Source organism: Hoplias malabaricus, chromosome 5, assembly GCF_029633855.1.
Source record: "Hoplias malabaricus isolate fHopMal1 chromosome 5, fHopMal1.hap1, whole genome shotgun sequence".
Taxonomy (NCBI): domain Eukaryota; kingdom Metazoa; phylum Chordata; class Actinopteri; order Characiformes; family Erythrinidae; genus Hoplias; species Hoplias malabaricus.
In genome coordinates this window covers 10,715,576-10,736,214 of record NC_089804.1, presented here as the reverse complement: position 1 = coordinate 10,736,214, position 20,639 = coordinate 10,715,576, and the positions used below count along the sequence as shown (strand labels likewise).

The 20,639-nt window shown below is 40.0% G+C and overlaps 2 protein-coding genes across 8 annotated transcripts in view; both read left to right on the top strand.

Annotated features, from left to right (window-relative positions):
• Window positions 1-5,541, top strand: part of znf512b (zinc finger protein 512B) — a 59,647-nt gene extending 54,106 nt beyond the window's left edge. For both annotated transcript variants that reach the window (XM_066672718.1, XM_066672716.1), the window contains one exon: window positions 295-5,541. In XM_066672718.1, the coding sequence (XP_066528815.1) occupies window positions 295-681 (387 nt within the window). In that variant the 3' untranslated portion in view covers window positions 682-5,541. The remainder of the gene's footprint in view (window positions 1-294) is intronic.
• Window positions 5,542-7,626: 2,085 nt separating this feature from the next.
• uckl1b (uridine-cytidine kinase 1-like 1b) overlaps window positions 7,627-20,639 on the top strand; it is a 28,124-nt gene continuing 15,111 nt past the window's right edge. For 2 of the 6 annotated variants that reach the window (XR_010802626.1, XM_066671044.1), the window contains exons 1-6: window positions 9,781-9,855; window positions 13,947-14,140; window positions 15,031-15,137; window positions 19,038-19,208; window positions 19,748-19,819; window positions 20,120-20,309. Coding sequence is in view for 5 of the 6 variants with exons in the window: in XM_066671044.1 (XP_066527141.1) it covers window positions 9,788-9,855; window positions 13,947-14,140; window positions 15,031-15,137; window positions 19,038-19,208; window positions 19,748-19,819; window positions 20,120-20,309 (802 nt within the window). In the remaining variant the exon portion in view is untranslated. The other 4 variants (XM_066671046.1, XM_066671045.1, XM_066671049.1 and 1 more) reach the window with 4 other exon arrangements.

The window sequence follows — 20,639 nt, the reverse complement described above, 5'->3', positions numbered from 1 at the left end:
ACTTGTGGAATAACACTAAAGAGATTGTGTTTAAGATCAATGAGGAGTCCAAAAACGTAGTTAAAATACACATAGAAATTCTTAAAACACACTGGCAACCAGAACCAAAGGAAAAAGGTGAAAAACTGAAAGTCAGGAAAGAGGGAAAAATGAGGAAATGCTCGCATTTTACCGAGAAATACAGGGGCAAAGATGTGTTCAAAACCTGTGTATTCACAAAAACATATTTTATTTTTTACCTTGTCACTGCTTTTGTGTGAATGGGAGGTTAATTCCTCTTTGATTTTGATTCAGAATTGGTTTCGAGCGTCTGGTCACGTGGTACCTAACAGCAAGAACAAAGAGCCACAGAGCAACGGGCTGCAGAAAGACATGAAAAATGGAGTTGCTGGGAAGAAACGGGGTAGAAAACCTAAAGACCGTCTCTCTGACATCGTCTCTGTCCCAGAAAAGACTTCCAGCTCCCCTGGACCTGTCCCAGCTCCAACACTCACCCATCCTCAAAGCCCAACTCCAGACACAACCCCAACACCCAGTCAGCCTACAGCCCCCACCACATCCAACAGCAACCCAGCCCCTACTGCCGCACTCATGGACAATGAAAGTCTAGCTCAAACCAGAGACTCTCAGCCTCTTGTGAAGAAGAGGGGCAAACCTAAGAAAGTGCAGCTTGCAGATTAACACGGCTTTCACTACTTCAAGACCATACAGGATGCTGTTAGTCATACACCAGTAAATGAAAGAAGCTAGGCTAAATCTCCGCATCAGGTGAAGGATTCCACAGAAGACAAAGCTGATAGAGAATAACAGATGGAGGAGCAGAGCAAGAGAAAACGACAGCAATTAGCTCTTGTATTAGTTTCACACTGATCTGTTTTTTAAACCCGATATATACATATACAGTCTACTGGAATATGCTCATATATAATTATCCTTTTTTTCATTCCATTTTTAGAGATAATTTCAATGATTAAGCTGTTCAGACAAAAGGCGTTAATTATAATCAATGCCAAGATCCCACTTTATATACATACATACCTATATATATATAAATATAATCTATATGTAAACATTTTAGAGCAAAGAACTCAGACATTTCAGACAGTTTCTTGGGTAGCTAAGTCCATATGTCCGGTTGTTTCATGTTGTGTTTTGAAAGGTTTTTTAATTGTTATTATTTGAGGGAAAAAAAGGATATCAGAATTATTCAATTAGCATGGTGCGCTAATTTACAGCTGGTGTTTTATCACAGATATACTGTATTGTGTATATATACAATATCGATATCTATATATGAATACTGTATATACAGATTAATTCTTTTTTTGTCCATTGTTTCCCAGCAATTTCGGTCAGAAATATTCCATTTTTATTGGTGGTTACCATTTCATTTGCTTTCTCCTCCGTACTGGGGATTTGTCCTGTTAAAGGCAGCTGAACGGTGGGGCAGAATTAGATACCTGTTGGAACAGTATGCTTACAGTGCAATAGTGTTGCTTTAGTGGTTTCTGTCTAGTCTCTTGCTCAGACTCAAAAGAGGACAAAGCTTGCATTCGTACGTAAACCTCCCTCCCTATTTCCAGTAGTTGTAGTTTTACAACAGTTGGTCTTAGGTTACTGTCAAAACTCCCAGCCGCTAGAAAAATAGGTTTTGATATTTGCGATCTCATTTTATCAACAGCTAATAGTAAATGGGTAAATGGCAGCGACGATGGGATTTGGTGAAACTGGAGGAAATGCATTTCATTGAAAGTTAATTATACATTTCAGACTTAAACACCTCAAGTGTAGAGCACAACTCGTGTTTACCCTGCATCTTCTATAACCTCCAGTACAGAAAAAATCACTTTGACCTCTGTGATGTCATTAGTGTGTCCCCGAGTTAACAACAACATTAAGATCACAAACACTTGCCTAAATGCTCTAAAGTTTTAGCAGCAGAGAGTGGACCTATTAACACCCAAATTCCTGAATTCAGTTTCTTATCCAGGAGAACATTTAAACAGCTACATATATATATAGATAGATAAATATATATAGATATTTATCCTACTAGAATTTCACACTTAAAAAGTGTACGCTATATAACTATGAGGTGATTTATCCCGGGCTGGGGATGTTTTCACTGGAAACTCCCTGGCATTTCTTTAATTCATTTTGAGGCATAAAGCAGTTCCATATTGCTTAAAGCAGTGCGTATAGACTGCAGATGAAGACCTCAGTGACTGTATGCAATAGTGAGGGTGTTTTCCCCTGGTGGTTAGAGACAGGAGGTAAAGCACTGAACAGCACAATCAGGACGATTATTACAGGAATTCATTGAGAAGTCATATCAGAGGCTGAAAATAAGAATGCTTTTGGAAAAGGATGAATTACAACTCATACAATCTCATAAACTGTCGCTTGGATATCAGCGGTCCTGCACATTACTATAAACGATCTTCTGATTAAGGCCTATTTGAGGGAGGAAAAAAAATGCTTGTTTTGCACTTTAACCCCTCTTCCCCTCCCGCCCTCTTATCTTGCACTTTGCAGGCGCTGTTAGGCTTCCACCCCAGTTCCCCCCAACCTTAATCAAGTGGCTAAGGTTAGACAATGTCTTTTGTGCTCATCTGGGACACACTTGGCCTGACTGATTTGGAGCCTTAAAGGGTCCATACCATGAAAAAACATATCAACAATTTTTTACTTTTTTTTTTTTTTCAAATGAATAAATATAATGTACTTTGTAAACGTTATTTAAAATCGTGAAAATATACTAATTCAGTCTACAGCAGTTTAACCCACCCACCCACACCCACATACATTTCAGCCTTGGCTGTTCTTACAAAAAGGCATAATATTGGACAGCCCATTAGAACCATGCTCATTACGTTTATAAATCTTAACTGTTTAGAAACAGGGGCGGCACAGTGGCGCAGCAGGTAGTGTTGCAGTCACACAGCTCCAGGGGCCTGGAGGTTGTGGGTTTGATTCCCGCTCCGGGTGACTGTCTGTGAGGAGTTGGTGTGTTCTCCCTGTGTCTGTGTGGGTTTCCTCCGGGTGCTCCGGTTTCCTCCCACAGTCAAAAACACATGTTGGTAGGTGGATTGGCAACTCAAAAGTGTCCGAATGTGTGTGTGTCTGTGTTGCCCTGTGAAGGACTGGCACCCCCTCCAGGGTGTATTCCTGCCTTGCGCCCAATGATTCCAGGTAGGCTCTGGACTCACTGCAACCCTGAACTGGATAAGCAGTTACAGATAATGTATGAATGAATGTTTAGAAACAAAAACAAAACCAGTTAAAGAAGTTAAGAAATGCTGGTAAATACAAATCCTATCAGTATCGTCAGATTTGTAGTCATTAGGCATTTTTAACCACCAACATAAATGCTATATTTTCTGTAATGCTAATCCGCACAAATGTAGTCCTAATTTTTATATTTTATAAATATTTATGTACTAGCATAAGCATTGGCAGAAATGTACATGACACATATGAAATATTGTCAGCAGCCCACAAATCCCATTGGGAAAACAACAAATATAATCAAATAATTTATTATGGACTCTTTGAATGCAAAGCCGGTCTCAGATCTGCACAAATAGGCTTGTTCTACCAGCTTCCACCATGTGGGAGAAATAGTGCTAGGTGCAAGGAGTACTAGTGCTCCATGTCCCAGTCTATGAAATGTGTATAATGCGAAATTAAATGAAATATTAAGCCATAACTGTCCCTTTGAGGGTGACTAATGGAAGCGGTGTGTCTTCCTCAGTTTATACACAATTTTGAGGATAGAAAAGAAAATCTAAAACCTTTTTTTTTCAGTAGATGACTATTTATTCCAAGACCCTGATTATTCTAACTGAGGTACTTGAAACCATTAACAAGTTGCCATAAGAATTATTATTTGACCATGGGTCGCCAGAAAAAAAAAATTATAAATTATAAATGTATATTTATATCTATTGAGCAAAATTTAATAAGCTCACTCAAAGTGGCACACCAAGTTTATTTTATACTTTCTTGTAAATACTTCAGATCTTAATAGCAATCTCCTACTGCTTTGAGTACACGTGATTTGAAATGATTTCGAGGTCAGAGAAAGGTGCTAGTAGAAATTCTACCTTAAGGACTATCGAGTGTGATGTAAATGATCAGTCGAATTTGCCATCATCCCCTGTTTAAAGACATGGAACACCAAGTTTTTTTTTTTTAGAGTCAAACAGATTGTTCTGTGGTGCTTACACCACACTGTGGTTCTGTGCAACTTCAGCACTTTGATTGGCCCTTGTCTGATTTGGCTTCAGTACAATTTCATGGCAAAAACCTTGTGAAGAAAGGACCACGTGACATATGTCATATATGCATGTCATGCCGCCTGGTCAGACTTTTATTTTGTAACATTACATTGTTAGCCAGAGCGAGGCAGCCATTACACATGTGCTGCCTTGTTTTGTTTTTTTGTTTTTTTGTTTTTCTTCTTTCTCCACAGCCAATGTAATCCATGTGGAGCAGCACACCTTACATTTTTTTAATTGTGTCTTGTCGAATGTATCTTTTGCAATGTCACAAAATACTGTTTATTTGCTCTTTCTAACGGATTTATATAAAGGCTGCCGTGTTGGTTCGTAGTAGGGATATTGTTATGTTTTGAGTTGAACAATCTGTCTTCCTAGATCATGTGGTGTACACATATGCAGCAGTTTTTGGGCTTAGAATATTGAAACAGATTTTAATTTCAATTGACAGCAATACAACATAATCCCTATATGTATCAGTTTTGCAGTTGAAGGCACTGTTTAGAAAATAATTTCCAAAGCTCAGTGCAAATTGTATCCATTTTCTCTTGCTTGTTTGCTTCTTTTCCTAGCACCCAACCTTGCTTTTAACAGTCTAAATTATATTCACGCTTTTTCTATACAGTTTAAAATACATGTTGAAAATGTCTTTTGTTTAAGGAAAGTGTGTGTGTGCGTGTGCGTGCGTGTGTGTGTGTGTGTGTTGCGCGCGTGCGCATGTGAGTGTGGGATTTCTGTAATTTAGTGCACTTGCTATCCCATGAAATAGGCTTGAATTTGAAGTGTTGGAGTGGTAATAGAGAATCTGGTGATTTTTGGCTGTGCAGTGTGGCTTTTGTACCTGAGGGGGTCTGTAAGTGCCCCCTACCCAGTTTTTAAGTAGGTTTTCTTTTCTTTACTCTTTGTTTCTTACAGAATAAGGATTTTAGAGCTAAATGTTCAACCCACAAAGCCCTTTGATTTTAAGAATTGTCAAGACGTTTACAAGTGGGTGAAATACTATAAGATTGGAAATGAAGATGAATTAATAAAGGTACTTTTGGGTAATCTTGTTAAGAACAATAAAGATGCATTACTAAAAGGATTTCAAAGTCTATTAACAGGTATCTAATGATGATAACAGACACAATGTCTTATTTCTTCATTGAGGTTTTTTTATCTAGGTTACCGGCAGTTCTAAATCTAAACTGTTATTATCATTCTTTTACAAAATTGTATTAACTGTGCATTAGTACCCCTCTAAATGAATAATAAAAATGTTGTTGACTAAAGACTGTTTGACTTTGTTGTGATAAATTCAGGTGTGTCAAAACAAAGACTGTGTCCTGTGATGGACTGGTGCCTGTCCAGGGCATGTTTCTGCGTTGTGCAGTGATTCCGTGTAGGTTCTGAATCGACTGTGACCCTGAGCAGAACAGAAAATTAATAAATGAACGAAACTATCACTTTTTAAATATATTATTATTAAATGTTTCTATGGGCGGCACGGTGGCGCAGCAGGTAGTGTCGCTGTCACACAGCTCCAGGGACCTGGAGGTTGTGGGTTCGATTCCCACTCCGGGTGACTGTGAGGAGTTGGTGTGTTCTCCCTGTGTCCATGTGGGTTTCCTCCCACAGTCCAAAAACACACGTTGGTAGGTGGATGGGCAAAAGTGTTCGTAGGTGTGAGTGTGTGTGTTGCCCTGTGAAGGACTAGCGCCCCCTCCAGGGTGTGTTCCTGCCTTGCGCCCAGTGATTCTGGACCCTGAACTGGATAAGCGCTTACAGATGATGAATGAATGTTTCATGGCACCAGTAGTATTTTTTTTTACCTTAGAATTAAAGCCTAAAAACATTGTGATTCACTGACCTGCAATCAGGAGAAAAGTCATTCTGCCTTTACTGCTACACCAACACTGCAGAAACTGCACTATGTAACTTTTGGCGGACATTGCGCACCCACATGCCTCTCTCCCCCTCGTTTTCAGCACCGTGCTGTAAAAGTTTATTATGCTCTGCAACTGTAGAGGGAGCACAGAAGAAAAATACAGAATCTTACCCAGGGTTCTTTTTAGAGCTTTTAAACGTTTAGATTTCTGGTTCCTGTCACAATACTAAACATGAAAATTTGTGTAGAATGATGAATTTCACATCAAATGGCTCTGAATTATTTTAATTATTATATAATGCAAAAAAATCTGGGGAGAAAAAAACCAAAAAAAAAAAAAAAAACAATAAATGGGTTTGAGCTAGATGTAAGGCTACTATGCACTACCTGCTCATCTAAACTTTCTTCTGAGATTATTGGCATTAATACAGAGTTTGTTCCCCTCTGCAGTAATGTCTACTATAATCTTGGGAATGGCTTAGATGTTGAAACATGTCCATGAGTATATGATTGTATTCAGACAGAAGAAAAAAATTGTGTGATCAAGTAAGGATGTTCAGTTATTAGTTCTGGATCACAAAGTCCACTCCAACTCATTCTAAATGTTCATTCATTGAATGATAATCACTCATCCAGCTCAGGGTCATGTTGGGTCCGGAGCCTACCTGGAAACACAGGGAAACACAGCAAGTAGGGGGCGCCAATCCACCTACCGACGTGTGTTTTGGACCGTGTGAGGAACCCAGAGCACCCGGAGGAAACCCACAATACACGGTGAGAACACACCACACTCCTCACAGACAGTGGGACTTGAACTCACAACCTCCAGGTACCTGGAGCTGTGTGACTGCGACACCACCTGCTGCACCACAGTGCCGCCCTTATTCTAAATGTATTAAATGGAATTCCATCAAATACCCCTCCACTGCTCTGAAGTCCTTGGCATTGGTGACCTTGTGGGCTCACATGCAGATCATACAGTGGTCCATTTCAAGCGTTACTATAGAGACTATTCAAGCTTAGATTAGTCTTTTCCTCAATAGTTGCATCTTAAAAAAGCTGAATTTAAAATTAGGTAAGCCAGTTATTTTGTGCGTCTACAGATCCGTGGACTTCCCCGTAAATGTTCATATATCTGTAATGTTTTGAAGTCATTTAAAAAAAAGTCTACCTTAACCCTTACTACACTTACCCCTCTGCCCCTTGAATGACTCATACCAGAAATTGATGAGACTGACTCTTTTATATTATTTATGGTAACACTGTTAACAACATGTTTCCACTGCAGGGGGTGTTTAAGGCTATATTTGACTTTACACCCACTTTTCTCCTCTCCATATATGAGTATGACGAGCTAAAGACGATGCAAATGGATCAACAGGATCCTGGGACTTGAAGTTCGCAGGCCTAAAGGCCCTGCGCGCATGGGCAGTGATAAAACTACATATCCCAGAATGCTCGAGAGGCGGTAGACGCAGGCCTAGCTTGCTGCAAATTGCGAGTGTGGAGAGAAGAGTCTCAGCGATGGAGAGTGAAGAAAAGTCCTCAGCACGGTATGTCAGGTACAGTTCAACGGCTCTACAACCCTTAACCCCAAGATTTAGACAGCCCAGGGTTTTTAACTCGTAAACCCAATCCTATTAGTGTTAGAGTCAGAATTTCGAGCTGCAGGCAAGAGGTATGTGGAGATATTGGCGGTTATAATTTGGCGGTTTATAAGGCAAAAGTTTAGATTTAAATATTAAATATTTGAAAGATATTATGTGTTTTTGTTATCGTTTGTGGTGTTTTCTTTTTGGAAATGGCTTCCATAGTTGTTATTTTGGTGAACAGAGGGTTTAAATACGTTTAGTTGATGAACAGTGAATGTATTACACCGTCACATTGACTTACTTAAGGCTGTTTAATGATTCACAAAAATGTCACAACACCTAATCCACAGTTCATGAGAAAACCTGGAACTTCAATAAATAAGTAAATAAATTCATTGGAAATAGTTAAACGTTTACTCGGCATTTAAGACCATGCCACAACGTGTTTACAGAGTGAATCATGCTTCCATGATTAAACGTTACATGTCTCATTTCACCACCAGAGGGTGTAATAACCCAACTACACACGAGTGAAACACCACTGTCTAATGGTAATTAGTGTTAATAGTCTGTTATTACATGATTTATTATAGTATTCTAAACGCTTCAAGCACCACTTTTAAAAGACGAGCACATGCCATCTTCCCACAGATGTTTAAAAGCAATGCTGTGGTCAGGTGGAATGATTAGTTGCTCTCACTTCTAGTGTAATCCTCTGTCTGTTGCCTCGGGAAGTTCCAGCCCAGCTGATTATAACTCAGCATTGTTTCATGAGGACTGTAATAATACTTTAATAAACTCGTGGCAGTCTTTTAACTCTCTCTTACATCAGCGCCATATCTTTCTCAGGAATATGCTCTGAATCATTGGAAAATGTGCCTCCGTGACAAAAACACATTTCACTGAGTGAATGCTTCTTGTTTTTGTATCGGTGGTTTGTGTAGGGCCTAGACAGGACCACGGGCTCAGCCACTGGGGCATATTGAATGTTATTAAATGCTATGAACTGAGCATCTGGGCTGTAATTATGGTACATTTATATTAACGTTTGCTGGAGCATGGTGATTAAGAGACACACACTACTTTATGAACAATATGAACAATGTACAGTATGTGTGTGTGTGATTTTCAAGTATCTTGTATCTTTTATGCTAATTGTAATGAATGGAGGAGCTACTGTTAGATGGGATGGGATTGAAGGACTCTCCTATTCCTTAGTGGTGTAGGTGCTGCAAGGTTTCATCATACAGGCTTGTGTGTGTGTGTGTGTGTAAACATGTCTGTGAGTTTATCCCATGAGGGAGGATTGTGGCAAGGTTGTCCTGAGGGAGAGATTTGGTTGGTGGGGTGATGGACGTAGAGTCAGTCCCTAGACACAAACAAGTACAGGCAAGAAAGGCTTTTAAGAGGTCCAGTTATTCTCTCTCTCTCTCTCTCTCTCTCTCTCTCTCGCCACAAGAGATGTCCTGATATTAGAGGTCGGTGCAAGGGGGCGTGTGTGTGTGTGTGTGTCTATGTGCTCCAACCTGCAGCTAATAATATCGCCCAGCCAACAGAATATGCAGATAGATGTTATCCTCTTACGTTTTTTGGCAGGCGGGAGAGGGAGGGAGTGAGTGAGAGAGAGAAACAAAATTGAGAGAGAGAGAGAGAGTTTCAGCTGCATTTTCATTTCTGAAGCACGTTCACTGGCCAGACTCTGAGTGCTAATGACTGACTGGGGCAAGCAAAACCCTTGAAAGTATAGTATAATTTCTCCCCTATACTTGTCTTTCTAGTTCTCTCTTTCTCTCTGTCTCTCTGTCTCTCTCTCTCTCTCTCTCTCTCTCTGTTTTCTCTGTAACACGCAATACTGCCACAGGGCACAAGTGCTGTTAATGTGGCTCGCATGCTTGTATGTGAGTGTGTATTTCTTTATTTGAGTGTGTGTGTGTGTGTGTTTGTGTGTGCGTGCGCACCCATGTGAGTGTGCCTGTGGGGCAGTGAGCTGATATATAAGCTCAGTTCTCACTGAGCAGCTCTTTCTCCTGTGTGAGCCTTCGTTCACTATGAACACTCTTCCAGGCTGTTCAGGGGCCCGAATCTCTGGCTGCTGGGCACTGAGGGCAGACAGCAGGTAAGCCTGCACAATTAACTCAGTCTGTCTCTCTCTCTCTCTCTCTCTCTCTCTCTCTCTCTCTCTCTCTCTCTCTCTCTCTCTCTCTGCATTTGAGTTTCTTTAGTCTTTGGTGGTATCTGTATTTTGTTGCATTTAGTTTGCATTGAGAGTTATTGTTTTAAACATTGAAGGCCTGGCAGGCTGTGGTGTGTGGTTCATGGTGGACAAGGTGATAGTTTGATAGCTGAGAAGGGCATCTGCATCAGGCCAAATTGTTCACTGATTTTATGAGGAGTGGGTAACTATGTCAGCAACAGCTCTCATGCATGTTGAGCCTTGTCGTACCTCTGGAGGGGAAAAAAATATCAGTGAGGTTTCAGTGGATCATCACTACAGAGTTTTCAGTTTCATTGCTCTTCAGCTCAGTGCCAGGGTGCTTTGTACTCTTGTAGAGACACTTGGCTTCATCGCCATTCGCTAGCTCTCCAGTCTGTTTGTGAGCTCGAAATGTGTTTACAAACCCCCAGGTCTGTAAGTGAGTAAAAAAAATAAAAACAAACTGGCTCAGTGCGGTATGCTAGGCTCTCTCTCTCTCTCTCTCTCTCTCTCTCTCTCTCTCTCTCTCTCTCTCTCTCTCTCTCTTTCTGCTCATGGTAGAGGTATCTGGAGTTTTATAGACAGCTGAGAGAACTCCGAACATTGAAAAGCACTAACTGCAATGAGGATATTGCTTTATTCCTGCTCCACATGTATATAATATTGGCTTAGTTTGCGGTGTCAGATCACTTAAAGTGGAAATGGCTAACTGCATTACCACCAGTGCTACAGAAATAAACAACTCGAGTTACAAATGAATTTCTGTGGTAATTCAAACTGTGAATAAAAGCTTACAGACAAGTTACACTTCAGCCACGTACAAACACAAGCCACGTGTTTTTTTCCCCTCAAACACACCGTGCCACATTAAAATATACAGCGCTTAGAACTGCGTTTTCCCCACAATCGTAGACATTCTCTTTAAACCTCTGAGAACAGCTGAATTCACTAACTGTACGTGGTGTCTATAAATACACAGTGTGTTTATTTGTTTGGGCTCGTTATGCAGGTATTCATGATATGGAATATAAGTTTAATATAGAAAAACTTATAAATCAGTTAAACTGTGTTTACCTCAGAGCTGTTTTTTAAACATCTGTTGGCTGTGCATCAAACAATGTCTTGTTTTTTTTTTTTGGCCGGTATTAGACAGGGTTGGCACAAGTAAGTGTGTGTTTATGTGAGTAAATATTTGTGTGTGTGTTTATGTGAGTAAATATTTGTGCGTGTTTTGCTTAAAGAGAACACTATTGCAACAACAGCCCGGAACCTTTAAAGGAAGGGCAGGGTCCACTGAAAGTAACCTAATCTGTTTTCTTGATCATTGTACTTTAGTTGGACTGGTGGAATGGCGAGGCCCACACAAACACTTTGATACACACACACACACACCCACACCACTGAGCTCAGGTGAGCTCACCACTGATTAGATAATGTAGTCTACTAGTCCACTAGTCTGCTGTGCTCTCTTTGCCTTGCTCCGTGCCAGGTGTAGCTCGAGGTACATTAGGAATCCGACTATATCCGCAAATTGAAATCATTCATCCTCTCACAACACAGACTGAGAGGTAGTTGTTTTGATGATTAACTTGTTGTCTTCATCTGTTAAGGATGTTTGTCTCAGCCGCTGCTTTAGTAAGTGTTTCTGCTTGTTTGAATCATCTGTATTACCAGTGACCAAGTCATTTGAAACTTACTCCAGACAGAAGGCATTCACTGTTTTTGAGTACGCTGCTAAAATCTGTGCCAGAAGATTACGTTAATATAGTGTTGCCTTTATAATGTTTGAATGTTTAACAATAAATCAGCATGGTTAAATCTAATGGGGCATTTCTGCTGCATGGACCATTCTCGACTCAACCCGGTTCTGTTTGGCTCTACTCGGCTCTTTTGCTTTTCCATTCGGCGACTCTGGTGCCTGGTCACTGGAAGTACGTGCTCACTTGCGGTTCCAAACGTGACGTGTAAACCTTGAAGAGCACTGATTGGCCAGAGAGACCTGCCTATATGGCCACTTGTAAAATCTTCAAGCTATAATAGTGATCTCATTCATTTTTGTCCTACTCCGAACAGCAGTTCATAAAGTTATGCCATGTTTTTGATGTTCAAACACTCGTTGATTGATGGCCTACAAAAAGGCTCCAGTGACAGCCAGGCAGAGCAACAAGAAGCTATGTTTTTTTTCCCAAAAAACAACAACAAACAAATACAAACAGGTAATCAACGCTTAATGTTACCACTGACTCTGTTGTGTTTTGCAATGCCCATGGTTCCTGCTAGAGTTGAACTCCTAAAACATTTTAATTTTGCTGTCTACCTGTTTTGTCAGAAATTGTCTGCCAATAGGGTGGCATGGGGGCGCTGCAGGTAATGTCACTGACACACAGCTCTAGAGACCTGGGGTGACAGTCAGTGACAGGTAACTGACAGTTTGGTGTGTTGGTAGGTGGATTGGTGATTCAAAAGTGTCCATAGGTGTGAGTGTGTGAATGTGTGAGTTTGTGTTGCCCTGTGAAGGACTGGCGCCCCCTCCAGAGTGTGTTCCCGCCTTATGCCCAGGGATTCCGTGTAGGCTCTAGACCCACTGCGACCCTGCACTGGATAAGTGGTTACAATGAATGTATGTCTGGCAATACTGTGACTGGACTGGCACCGTGTTCAGGGGGTATTCCTGCTTTGTACCAAGTGATTCCACGGAGGCCTCATGACCCACAGCGACCCTGAACAGATACAATGGTTATAGAATATGAATGAATGAATGAATGATGATTAAACAGTGAAGTTAATTGAAATCAGGCAGAACTACTTTCCAAAAACATGGCAGAATGGATTTGGCAGAAATTGCTTTGTGATTCTCTGCAGACTGGATTTTTCTGAAGCTGTGGATGTGCCATAGAAATAAGGTCTGACAGTCACACTCCTAAACAAATCTCTCTTCGTCTCTCACGTCACCCTTTAATGGGATCCAGTTTTGAATATCCACCATGTGTAAGAGGCAAATACGGTGTGAAAGGCTTTGGCCATTACCTGTCCAGCAGGAGGCTTGGGTTTGTTTATTTAATCAAAACCTGTCAGTCTTGATCACTAGGACCAGTAGAATCCTGCTCATGTCTGATACACCAAGATCTTGGAAAAATATGTCTTTGAACTGTCTTTGATTTCCAGCTGATAGAGTTTGTTCTCACCTTGTTCATTTAGCGCTGAAAGAATGACTAAAAACATGCATTTTCTTCATCACTGTGGTGCATATTGCTTTTGCATATTTTGCATTTAAAAAATCTTGTTCTGTTGGATTGTAGTTGGGCTCGTCCAAATTTGCCTGACGGGACATCAGGTCTTCCACAGAGCCAATGGGAGTTAGCAATATATTAACATCACTCACCTCAACAAAGACACTGCTCTCCAGTTCAGTCAGCCTCTAAAGCCCTGTTAGAATTGACGGAGTTTCTCTGGGGGATGGTTATAATGAAACTTTTCACACATCTCCCCAATAATAACATTCTGGACTGCGTTTAAATGACTACAGGGGAACGAGTTTTCTGAAATATGCTGCGGCCTTAACACAGTGACCTTCACAGCGGCACCTGGCCAGGATTCAAGCCTCTTGGTTTGACTCATCTGGCAGTTAAAGCTGAAGTAGAGCTGTGCCACATCATATTGTTTATGATAATAGTGATATTCTGACATGCTGACGTCATGCAGTTACCTATAATTTGACATACGTTCTTTACGTGCATCGTTTAGGCACAAATGGTGGGTCAAATGTCCAGATGATTGACAGTGGCATCACCATGGAAATGTAAATAACATGGCATCAGTATCAGGGAAGCAGCCGGCATTGAAACTTTAGTCTGTAAAGTGTAGAATTAACACACTGAACCCGTGACATTGTACATTGCGGGTCAATTGAGGAGGCTTCAGTTTCTTGCACAAGAAGTTAAAAATTCACAGAGGAAACCCAACAGGAAGTGAGTGTGCAATTTTTCTCTTTTTTCTGTGGGTTGGTTTTGCAGTGGGGGAGAGGAAGACTCTCTGGACAGACTTCTGCCCGCTGTCAACATTGGCCTGACTCCGCGGAAACGAACAACCAGCCAGTGCAAATCAGAACCACCCCTGCTGCGCACCAGCAAAAGAACCATCTACACGGCTGGGCGCCCGCCCTGGTACAATGAACATGGGACCCAGTCCAAAGAAGCGTTTGTCATTGGTAAGCAGATGTAAAAGTAGACATTTTACACTAAGCAATATAATAACATTAGACCAAAACGAACTGTTATTGTGTATTGTCATAACTGCAGTTAATGCGCCATATTGCCCACTTTTATTGCCTTTTCATTTGCATAAATTGCATAATGAGCCCTGGATTGAAAGGTTGAATCATGCACCAAGCAAGGATTTTGTTTTACAAAATTCTTCAGTCCTTCTGCATTTTCTGTGTTTAGGAATTTTCATTTTCTTATTACTTTTGCCGGCGGCATGGTGGCGCAGCAGGTAGTGTCGCAGTCACACAGCTCCAGGGACCTGGAGGTTGTGGGTTCGAGTCCCGCTCCGGGTGACTGACTGTCTCCCCGTGTCCGCGTGCGTTTCCTCCCACAGTCCAAAAAAAAAACAAACGTTGGTAGGTGGATTGGCGACTCCAAAGTGTCTGTAGGTGTGAGTGTGTGTCTGTGTTGCCCTGTGAAGGACTGGCGCCCCCTCCAGGGTGTATTCCCACCTTGCGCCCAAAGATTCCAGGTAGGCTCTGGACCCATCACGACCCTGAACTGGATAAGCGGTTACAGATAATGAATGAATTATTACTTTTGCTTTGTTTGAGGGCGCATTTTAAAATGTGTCTTTATTTCATAGGCTACGGCATATCCTACCTAACATGCTGTGTCAAACAATTTAAGATTAAAGATCTTGACAAAACAAAATTAAATGATTTAGACGAGCAGTAACTTGTTAAAAATTATTTATTTGACTTCTTTTAGTTGTGGGCAAGTTGTTATTTGTCTTTTAACCAGCTAATCTTTCAAAAAAGTAGTGATTTTTTAGTTGAAACATGACGGCTTTCTTCTTCAAGATTAAAATCATCTTATTGAATCTTACTAACAGGTCTGTGTGGAGGGAGTGCTTCTGGGAAAACTACAGTGGCCCGCAAGATCATTGAAGCTTTGGATGTTCCATGGGTTGTACATCTGTCAATGGACTCCTTCTATAAAGTAAGGACAATCACCATTTTTGGCCTCACAGTCTTATATATATATATGAGGGTTGTTTTGGACAAAGAAAGGGCTATTTGGTGTGTAATCTACAGCCTAACCTTAATTGCTTGATTGTGGCAGAATGTCATCCATCAAATGCTCACAAAAGCTTTTTTCAAGATCTAGTAAAACTATACATGTATATACAGGAGGTCCTCGGGTTACGTCAGTCCTGAGTTACGATGTTTCGTGGTTACTACACATCTCCCATTTACTGTATAAAGCCTTGTTTGGACCTAAGTGGTTTTGCGTCGTAAGCATCGTGACTTCGTGAACTTCGTAACTAGCGAACTTCGTGTTTGGTGTGCGCGGTGGAAGAATACACGGTTATGCGGCTCGAGACCGAGGAGGATAGGTGTTATTTACGTACAGTATGTACGTATGTTCCGACTTACACCGAAAATCGGTTTACGACGCGACGTAGGAATGGATCAATGTCGTAAGTCGAGGACCCCCTGTATCTGTAATTTCAGAAGACATCTTCGGTAAGGAGGTGTCCAAAATGTTTTGTCCTTTTTTACCTGTCATCAGACTGGAGGGGTCTGCTTAGTGAGATGATGCTGTGTAATCTAAAAATGTACAACCTATACTTCACTGGATGGTTTAGGGACTAGGGTTTCTTCAAAGCAAAGCTCAAATAGATGAGTTTGAGGGCAGGATGTGGAGGTATGTAATAAAAAATCCAAATCTCATTCCTTTTTATTTATGTACTAGGCCCCTACCGATTAATATACCAGACAATTATGTAAAAACCAAACCTGAACTGTGAGCATGACCTATTGGTATCTCTTTGTTTTCAGCTGGGCATCAACCAAATAACCATTCAAACTGTTATATGTTAATTAAACCCAACTGAAAATATTGTAGTGCTATAATTTTATATCTGACCTGTCCCCAGTGTCTACTGTGACCTTGGTGGAGCTTAGAGAACTCATATTACAGGTTCTGAGTATTCATCATAGTGCCGGTTTATTAAAAAACTTTTCTCACAAAATAAGATATGGTTGAGCAGAGAGGCAGGGTGAGAGAGAACTTTACCAAGAGGTTTGGAAAAGAAGCAAGAGGGAAGGAGGGCTGTGGGAATTTGTGTGTGTGCGTGTGTGCATGTGACTGCGTGTGTTTATAGGCATGTAATATATAGGCTGCAGATTGCAGCATTATCTAATGTGAAACATCCAGCTAAATACTGTTCTACAAATGCTGTAATCATATACCTCAATAATATATTGTGTGATTTGGACGGTTGTGAGCATAGGTTGTGTGTAATAATTTTTATTTTGCTCAAATATATTAGTAAGGAAGTTAAAGTTATGTTAGCCTCCTGATGTTGGTTTATTGGGTGTAGAGGTGGACGATATCGCCCTAAAATAATATCACAGTTATTCAGGCTATTTTGGCGATAACGAAAGTTTTTACGATATTTTTTACGATATGAAAAAACACAGAAAAATACTTTTATTCATTTCCAGAACACACTATTGAATGAAAATAAATGATATATTAATATTAATTGTATTTAATTAATTAATAATATATTTAATTTCTTAAATAAATTTTATTTAATTACATTTTATTTGAGTACAAATCTAACAATTTCAAACGTTCAGAAGGAACAACAAATATGTGTAAGCAGGTGCTCATTTTGTAAATAATCGTACCATACAAAGGTTCTGACATTGTAAATATTATATGATGCGATATGGCACAGCCCTAATTGGGTACTTGTCAGACCAAATTTGCATCCCAGATATTGTTCTTTACTAATTTAGCAATATGTAAACAAGCCACAAACCAACCCCTAGATGTTCATGTGGATGTTTTATGAATGAAGACCAGGCCAAAAACGATAAATAATATTTTTTTCCATAAATAATACAGGACCGATACAAAAGCGTTTAGCTATCTTCACTCGTATCTCCAAAATATTTACAGGAACAGTCCTAATGATTTTTTATTTTATTTATTTTTTTACACAATGTTAAAGACACCTGCTGTGTTCAAATTTTGTAGTTGTCATGGTAAGCTATTGTCCTGTGTGTTTTGGTCCCTTGGGTGTTGTGGCCATGCCCAACACCTGTGAGCGTTAGGGACCATGTGACCTAGCTCACAAGTCTTTCTTGTCAACTTAGCCCCTATAAGCCCTGTGTTTGCACCCCATGGTGAGAGTCAATTTTTGTATTTTTTTCAGTGGTTGTGTAACAATAGTTTTAGTTTATAATGCACCTACCTTTTTGTGTTTACGAGCTTTGTTTGTTTTACTTATACTTCAAATAGAACTCACTTCCCACCTGCATCTTAGTCCCCTTGTCTCTACGACATTACAGAAGTAAACAAAGTATTGACAAATATGGAGATACGTGTTTCTGTCTGGACAGTGATGATATGCATCCTTTGTGGTTATTATTTTTTTTATTGGAGGATCAAACAAAACAGCACTTATGTTTTCTAAACAGCCTTTTTCACAACATCTTTCAGCACCTGTTGAGAATAAGCCTCTGTTTGCTTCAAGATTTTCCACGTTGTTCTATTTCTTCTCTGTTCCTATGTTCACCATATTTAGGCAGTGCACTTATTTCTCTTCCTAACCTCAAAAAGCACTGCTTGAGCAGAGAGAAACAGAAGAGAGCAGGGGTCTAAATTCCAGCTGTGGAGATTTAAAAAAGAGAAGGACAGTGTGTTCGCAATGTGTGTATGTCCCAGCACTAATTTTAGTGCCGCTAACTGTAGAGGAGGGGGTGGAGTAGCATATCATTGACGTACTCCACACTTTAGTGTGTCATTTTGGAAGAGTGGAACTTCACAAACTTAGCTAAATTTCATCTCCAAATCTCAAAATATCCCACTGAAGTTCAGACGTCTCTGTCGTCCTCAGATTCTGATGTCTGAAGTAGATGTGACTTTTGGATCAGTGGTTATGCATTAAACATTGTTGATGCAAAGAGACAATCTTACACTTGACGTAAAGCCAATATACATTCCTTTAACATGGGAAGTTATTGTAAGTTATATTCAATTTTATACAAAGTATTTATCCATCTGTAAGCTGTGGGAAGGATCTCGGAAGGCCTGACTGCTAATATTAACTTGGGTTTGCTCAGAGGTTGGCAGAGTATCCTAAACCAATACTCAAGTAACAACATGGTTCTGCAGTGAAATAATGCCTCATGAAGGAGAAGGAGAGCTTAAATAGCAGTACAAATAACATCACATCAATAGGCCACTTTATTACTTCAGCAGAACCCCGGAGTCTATCAGCGTGAGGTTTATTAGGGCCTATTACACTCATTTCTGCCTTGTTTTGGTTGAAAATTAAATGTTAAAGCCAGCACAGTTGAAGCCTCTTACAAAACAACCACAAAGCTGAATTCAGAGACCTTGTGACTCAATAGTGTTAAATTCGTTTTAAATGTAGAGGGTTGTTATGACTGAGAAAGTATTGCAGTACTTGCTTATGTGTGGTATACATATGTTTGTAACCTGGCTGTGCAAATCTAATTCTGTTTTGTTCTTCAACCCAAATCAATTTGGAATTCTAATGTCAACAAACGGGTTTGTCCAGAGCAGTAAGTGACTGTTTGGGAAATGGAGATGCAGTCTAAGGTTTCTTATGATGGCAGCTACATGCAAGTTATGTAACTTCTATGTAAAGAATGCGAAGCCTTTACCACATACATCAGACAGTGCATCAAAACAAGGCTGTAGCCTTGAGACATGAATAGATTTATCCCTGAAAATAGGACTTAAATAGTACAAAATTTCTGCAAATAATACATTCTGAATATTGCAGTACACTTTTATATCACGTTGTATTTGATCATTTGTTTTTTTTTATTCTTTATTTTTTTCTGTTCTGACTAGAATTTGACCGAAGAGCAGCAGGTTCTGGCTAAAAGTAATGACTTCAATTTTGACCACCCGGATGCGTTTGACTTCGTCTTACTTGTTCACACACTTCATAAGCTGAAACAAGGCAAAAGCGTGAAGATCCCAGTGTATGACTTCACCACACACGGCCGACAGAAGGAGTGGGTGAGTTTGTTTACTCTAGGGTGACCAGACGTCCTCTTTTACCCAGACATGTCCTCTTTTTAGACTTAAAAAAATGTCCGGGTGGAATTTCACATTTTGTTTTTCTAGAGCTTACATAGAATTTCGAGAAGCGTTTCGTTCACAAACTAGTTCCGCCCTCCCCTACTCCAATTGGTTCGCTTGAGTGAGAAGGGGGCGTGGTGAAGTAGCCTAAAATCTTCTGATTGGACGGTCTGACTGTAGAGCTACCGTTATTGGTCGATAACCTTCTCTGTAAACATTTAATTGGTCAGTCTGCACGTCAGTAGTCGTCCACCCCCACCTTTTTTTTCACCATCTCAGATCTGGTCACCCTAGTTTACTCCATTTTGTCAATGTTTGGAAAAAGTCTCAACTCATTTGACCTCAGCTGTATTTGTTCAATGCTCGTTTGTATATTAGGACCTGACTCTTTAATCTACCTCCAACAACTGACACACTATACTTTGCATTCACATATTTTAAAATCTATTAAAACATTAATCTTTTTTCTCTTCCAGAAAACCGTTTATGGTGCCAGTGTCATTATATTTGAAGGAATCATGTCCTTTGCAGACAAGGAGCTACTGAAGGTATAGGACTCACTGTAATCCCATACACTGTCTCCCATATCCAACATGTTCCTTGTTTATTTTTTCCCAGAGGTCTACATATGATATTCATTTAGTTTTACGTACCAAAATGACGCAGTATTTGGTTCTGTCTTCCTGATGTATGTAAATGTACGTTCAAAAGAGTTTTTTTAGTGTGAAATGTCCTTATATTGCCTGTGTAATCGGAGTGGTTGCAGATTATTGAAATACTACAGCATTATTTACATATACCCAACTCTGATTTAAAAATGGGCTGAACATTTTGATCGTATGTTCCAGCTGTTGGACATGAAGATCTTTGTGGACACAGATTCTGATATCCGGCTGGTAAGGAGGCTCAGGAGGGACATAACAGAGCGAGGGCGAGACATTGATGGAGTTATCAAACAGTACAACAAGTTTGTAAAGCCAGCCTTTGAACAGTACATAGAGCCCACCATGAGACTAGCAGACATCGTTGTGCCACGTGGTGAGCAAACACACATACACAAGCTGTTCTGAATAAGGCTTTAGAGGGATCATGACATCAAGTGATTTCATTCAAATAAATTCCTAAAAGATGATTAAAATCCTTTGATTTCTATGGTTTTCCTATTTCCATGCTTTCATCACTTTTATTATGAAGGCCATGGTTAGTGTCACTTATTGTCTCTAATCTTCCTTGCATATGATAGGTAGATAAATATATACTTTTTTGATCCTGAAGGAAATATTTTATTCCTTTGTTAATGACACACATAAAATCTGTTATAGTTAGTGTATTGATATATCAACATACACATATATAACTGCTGCATTT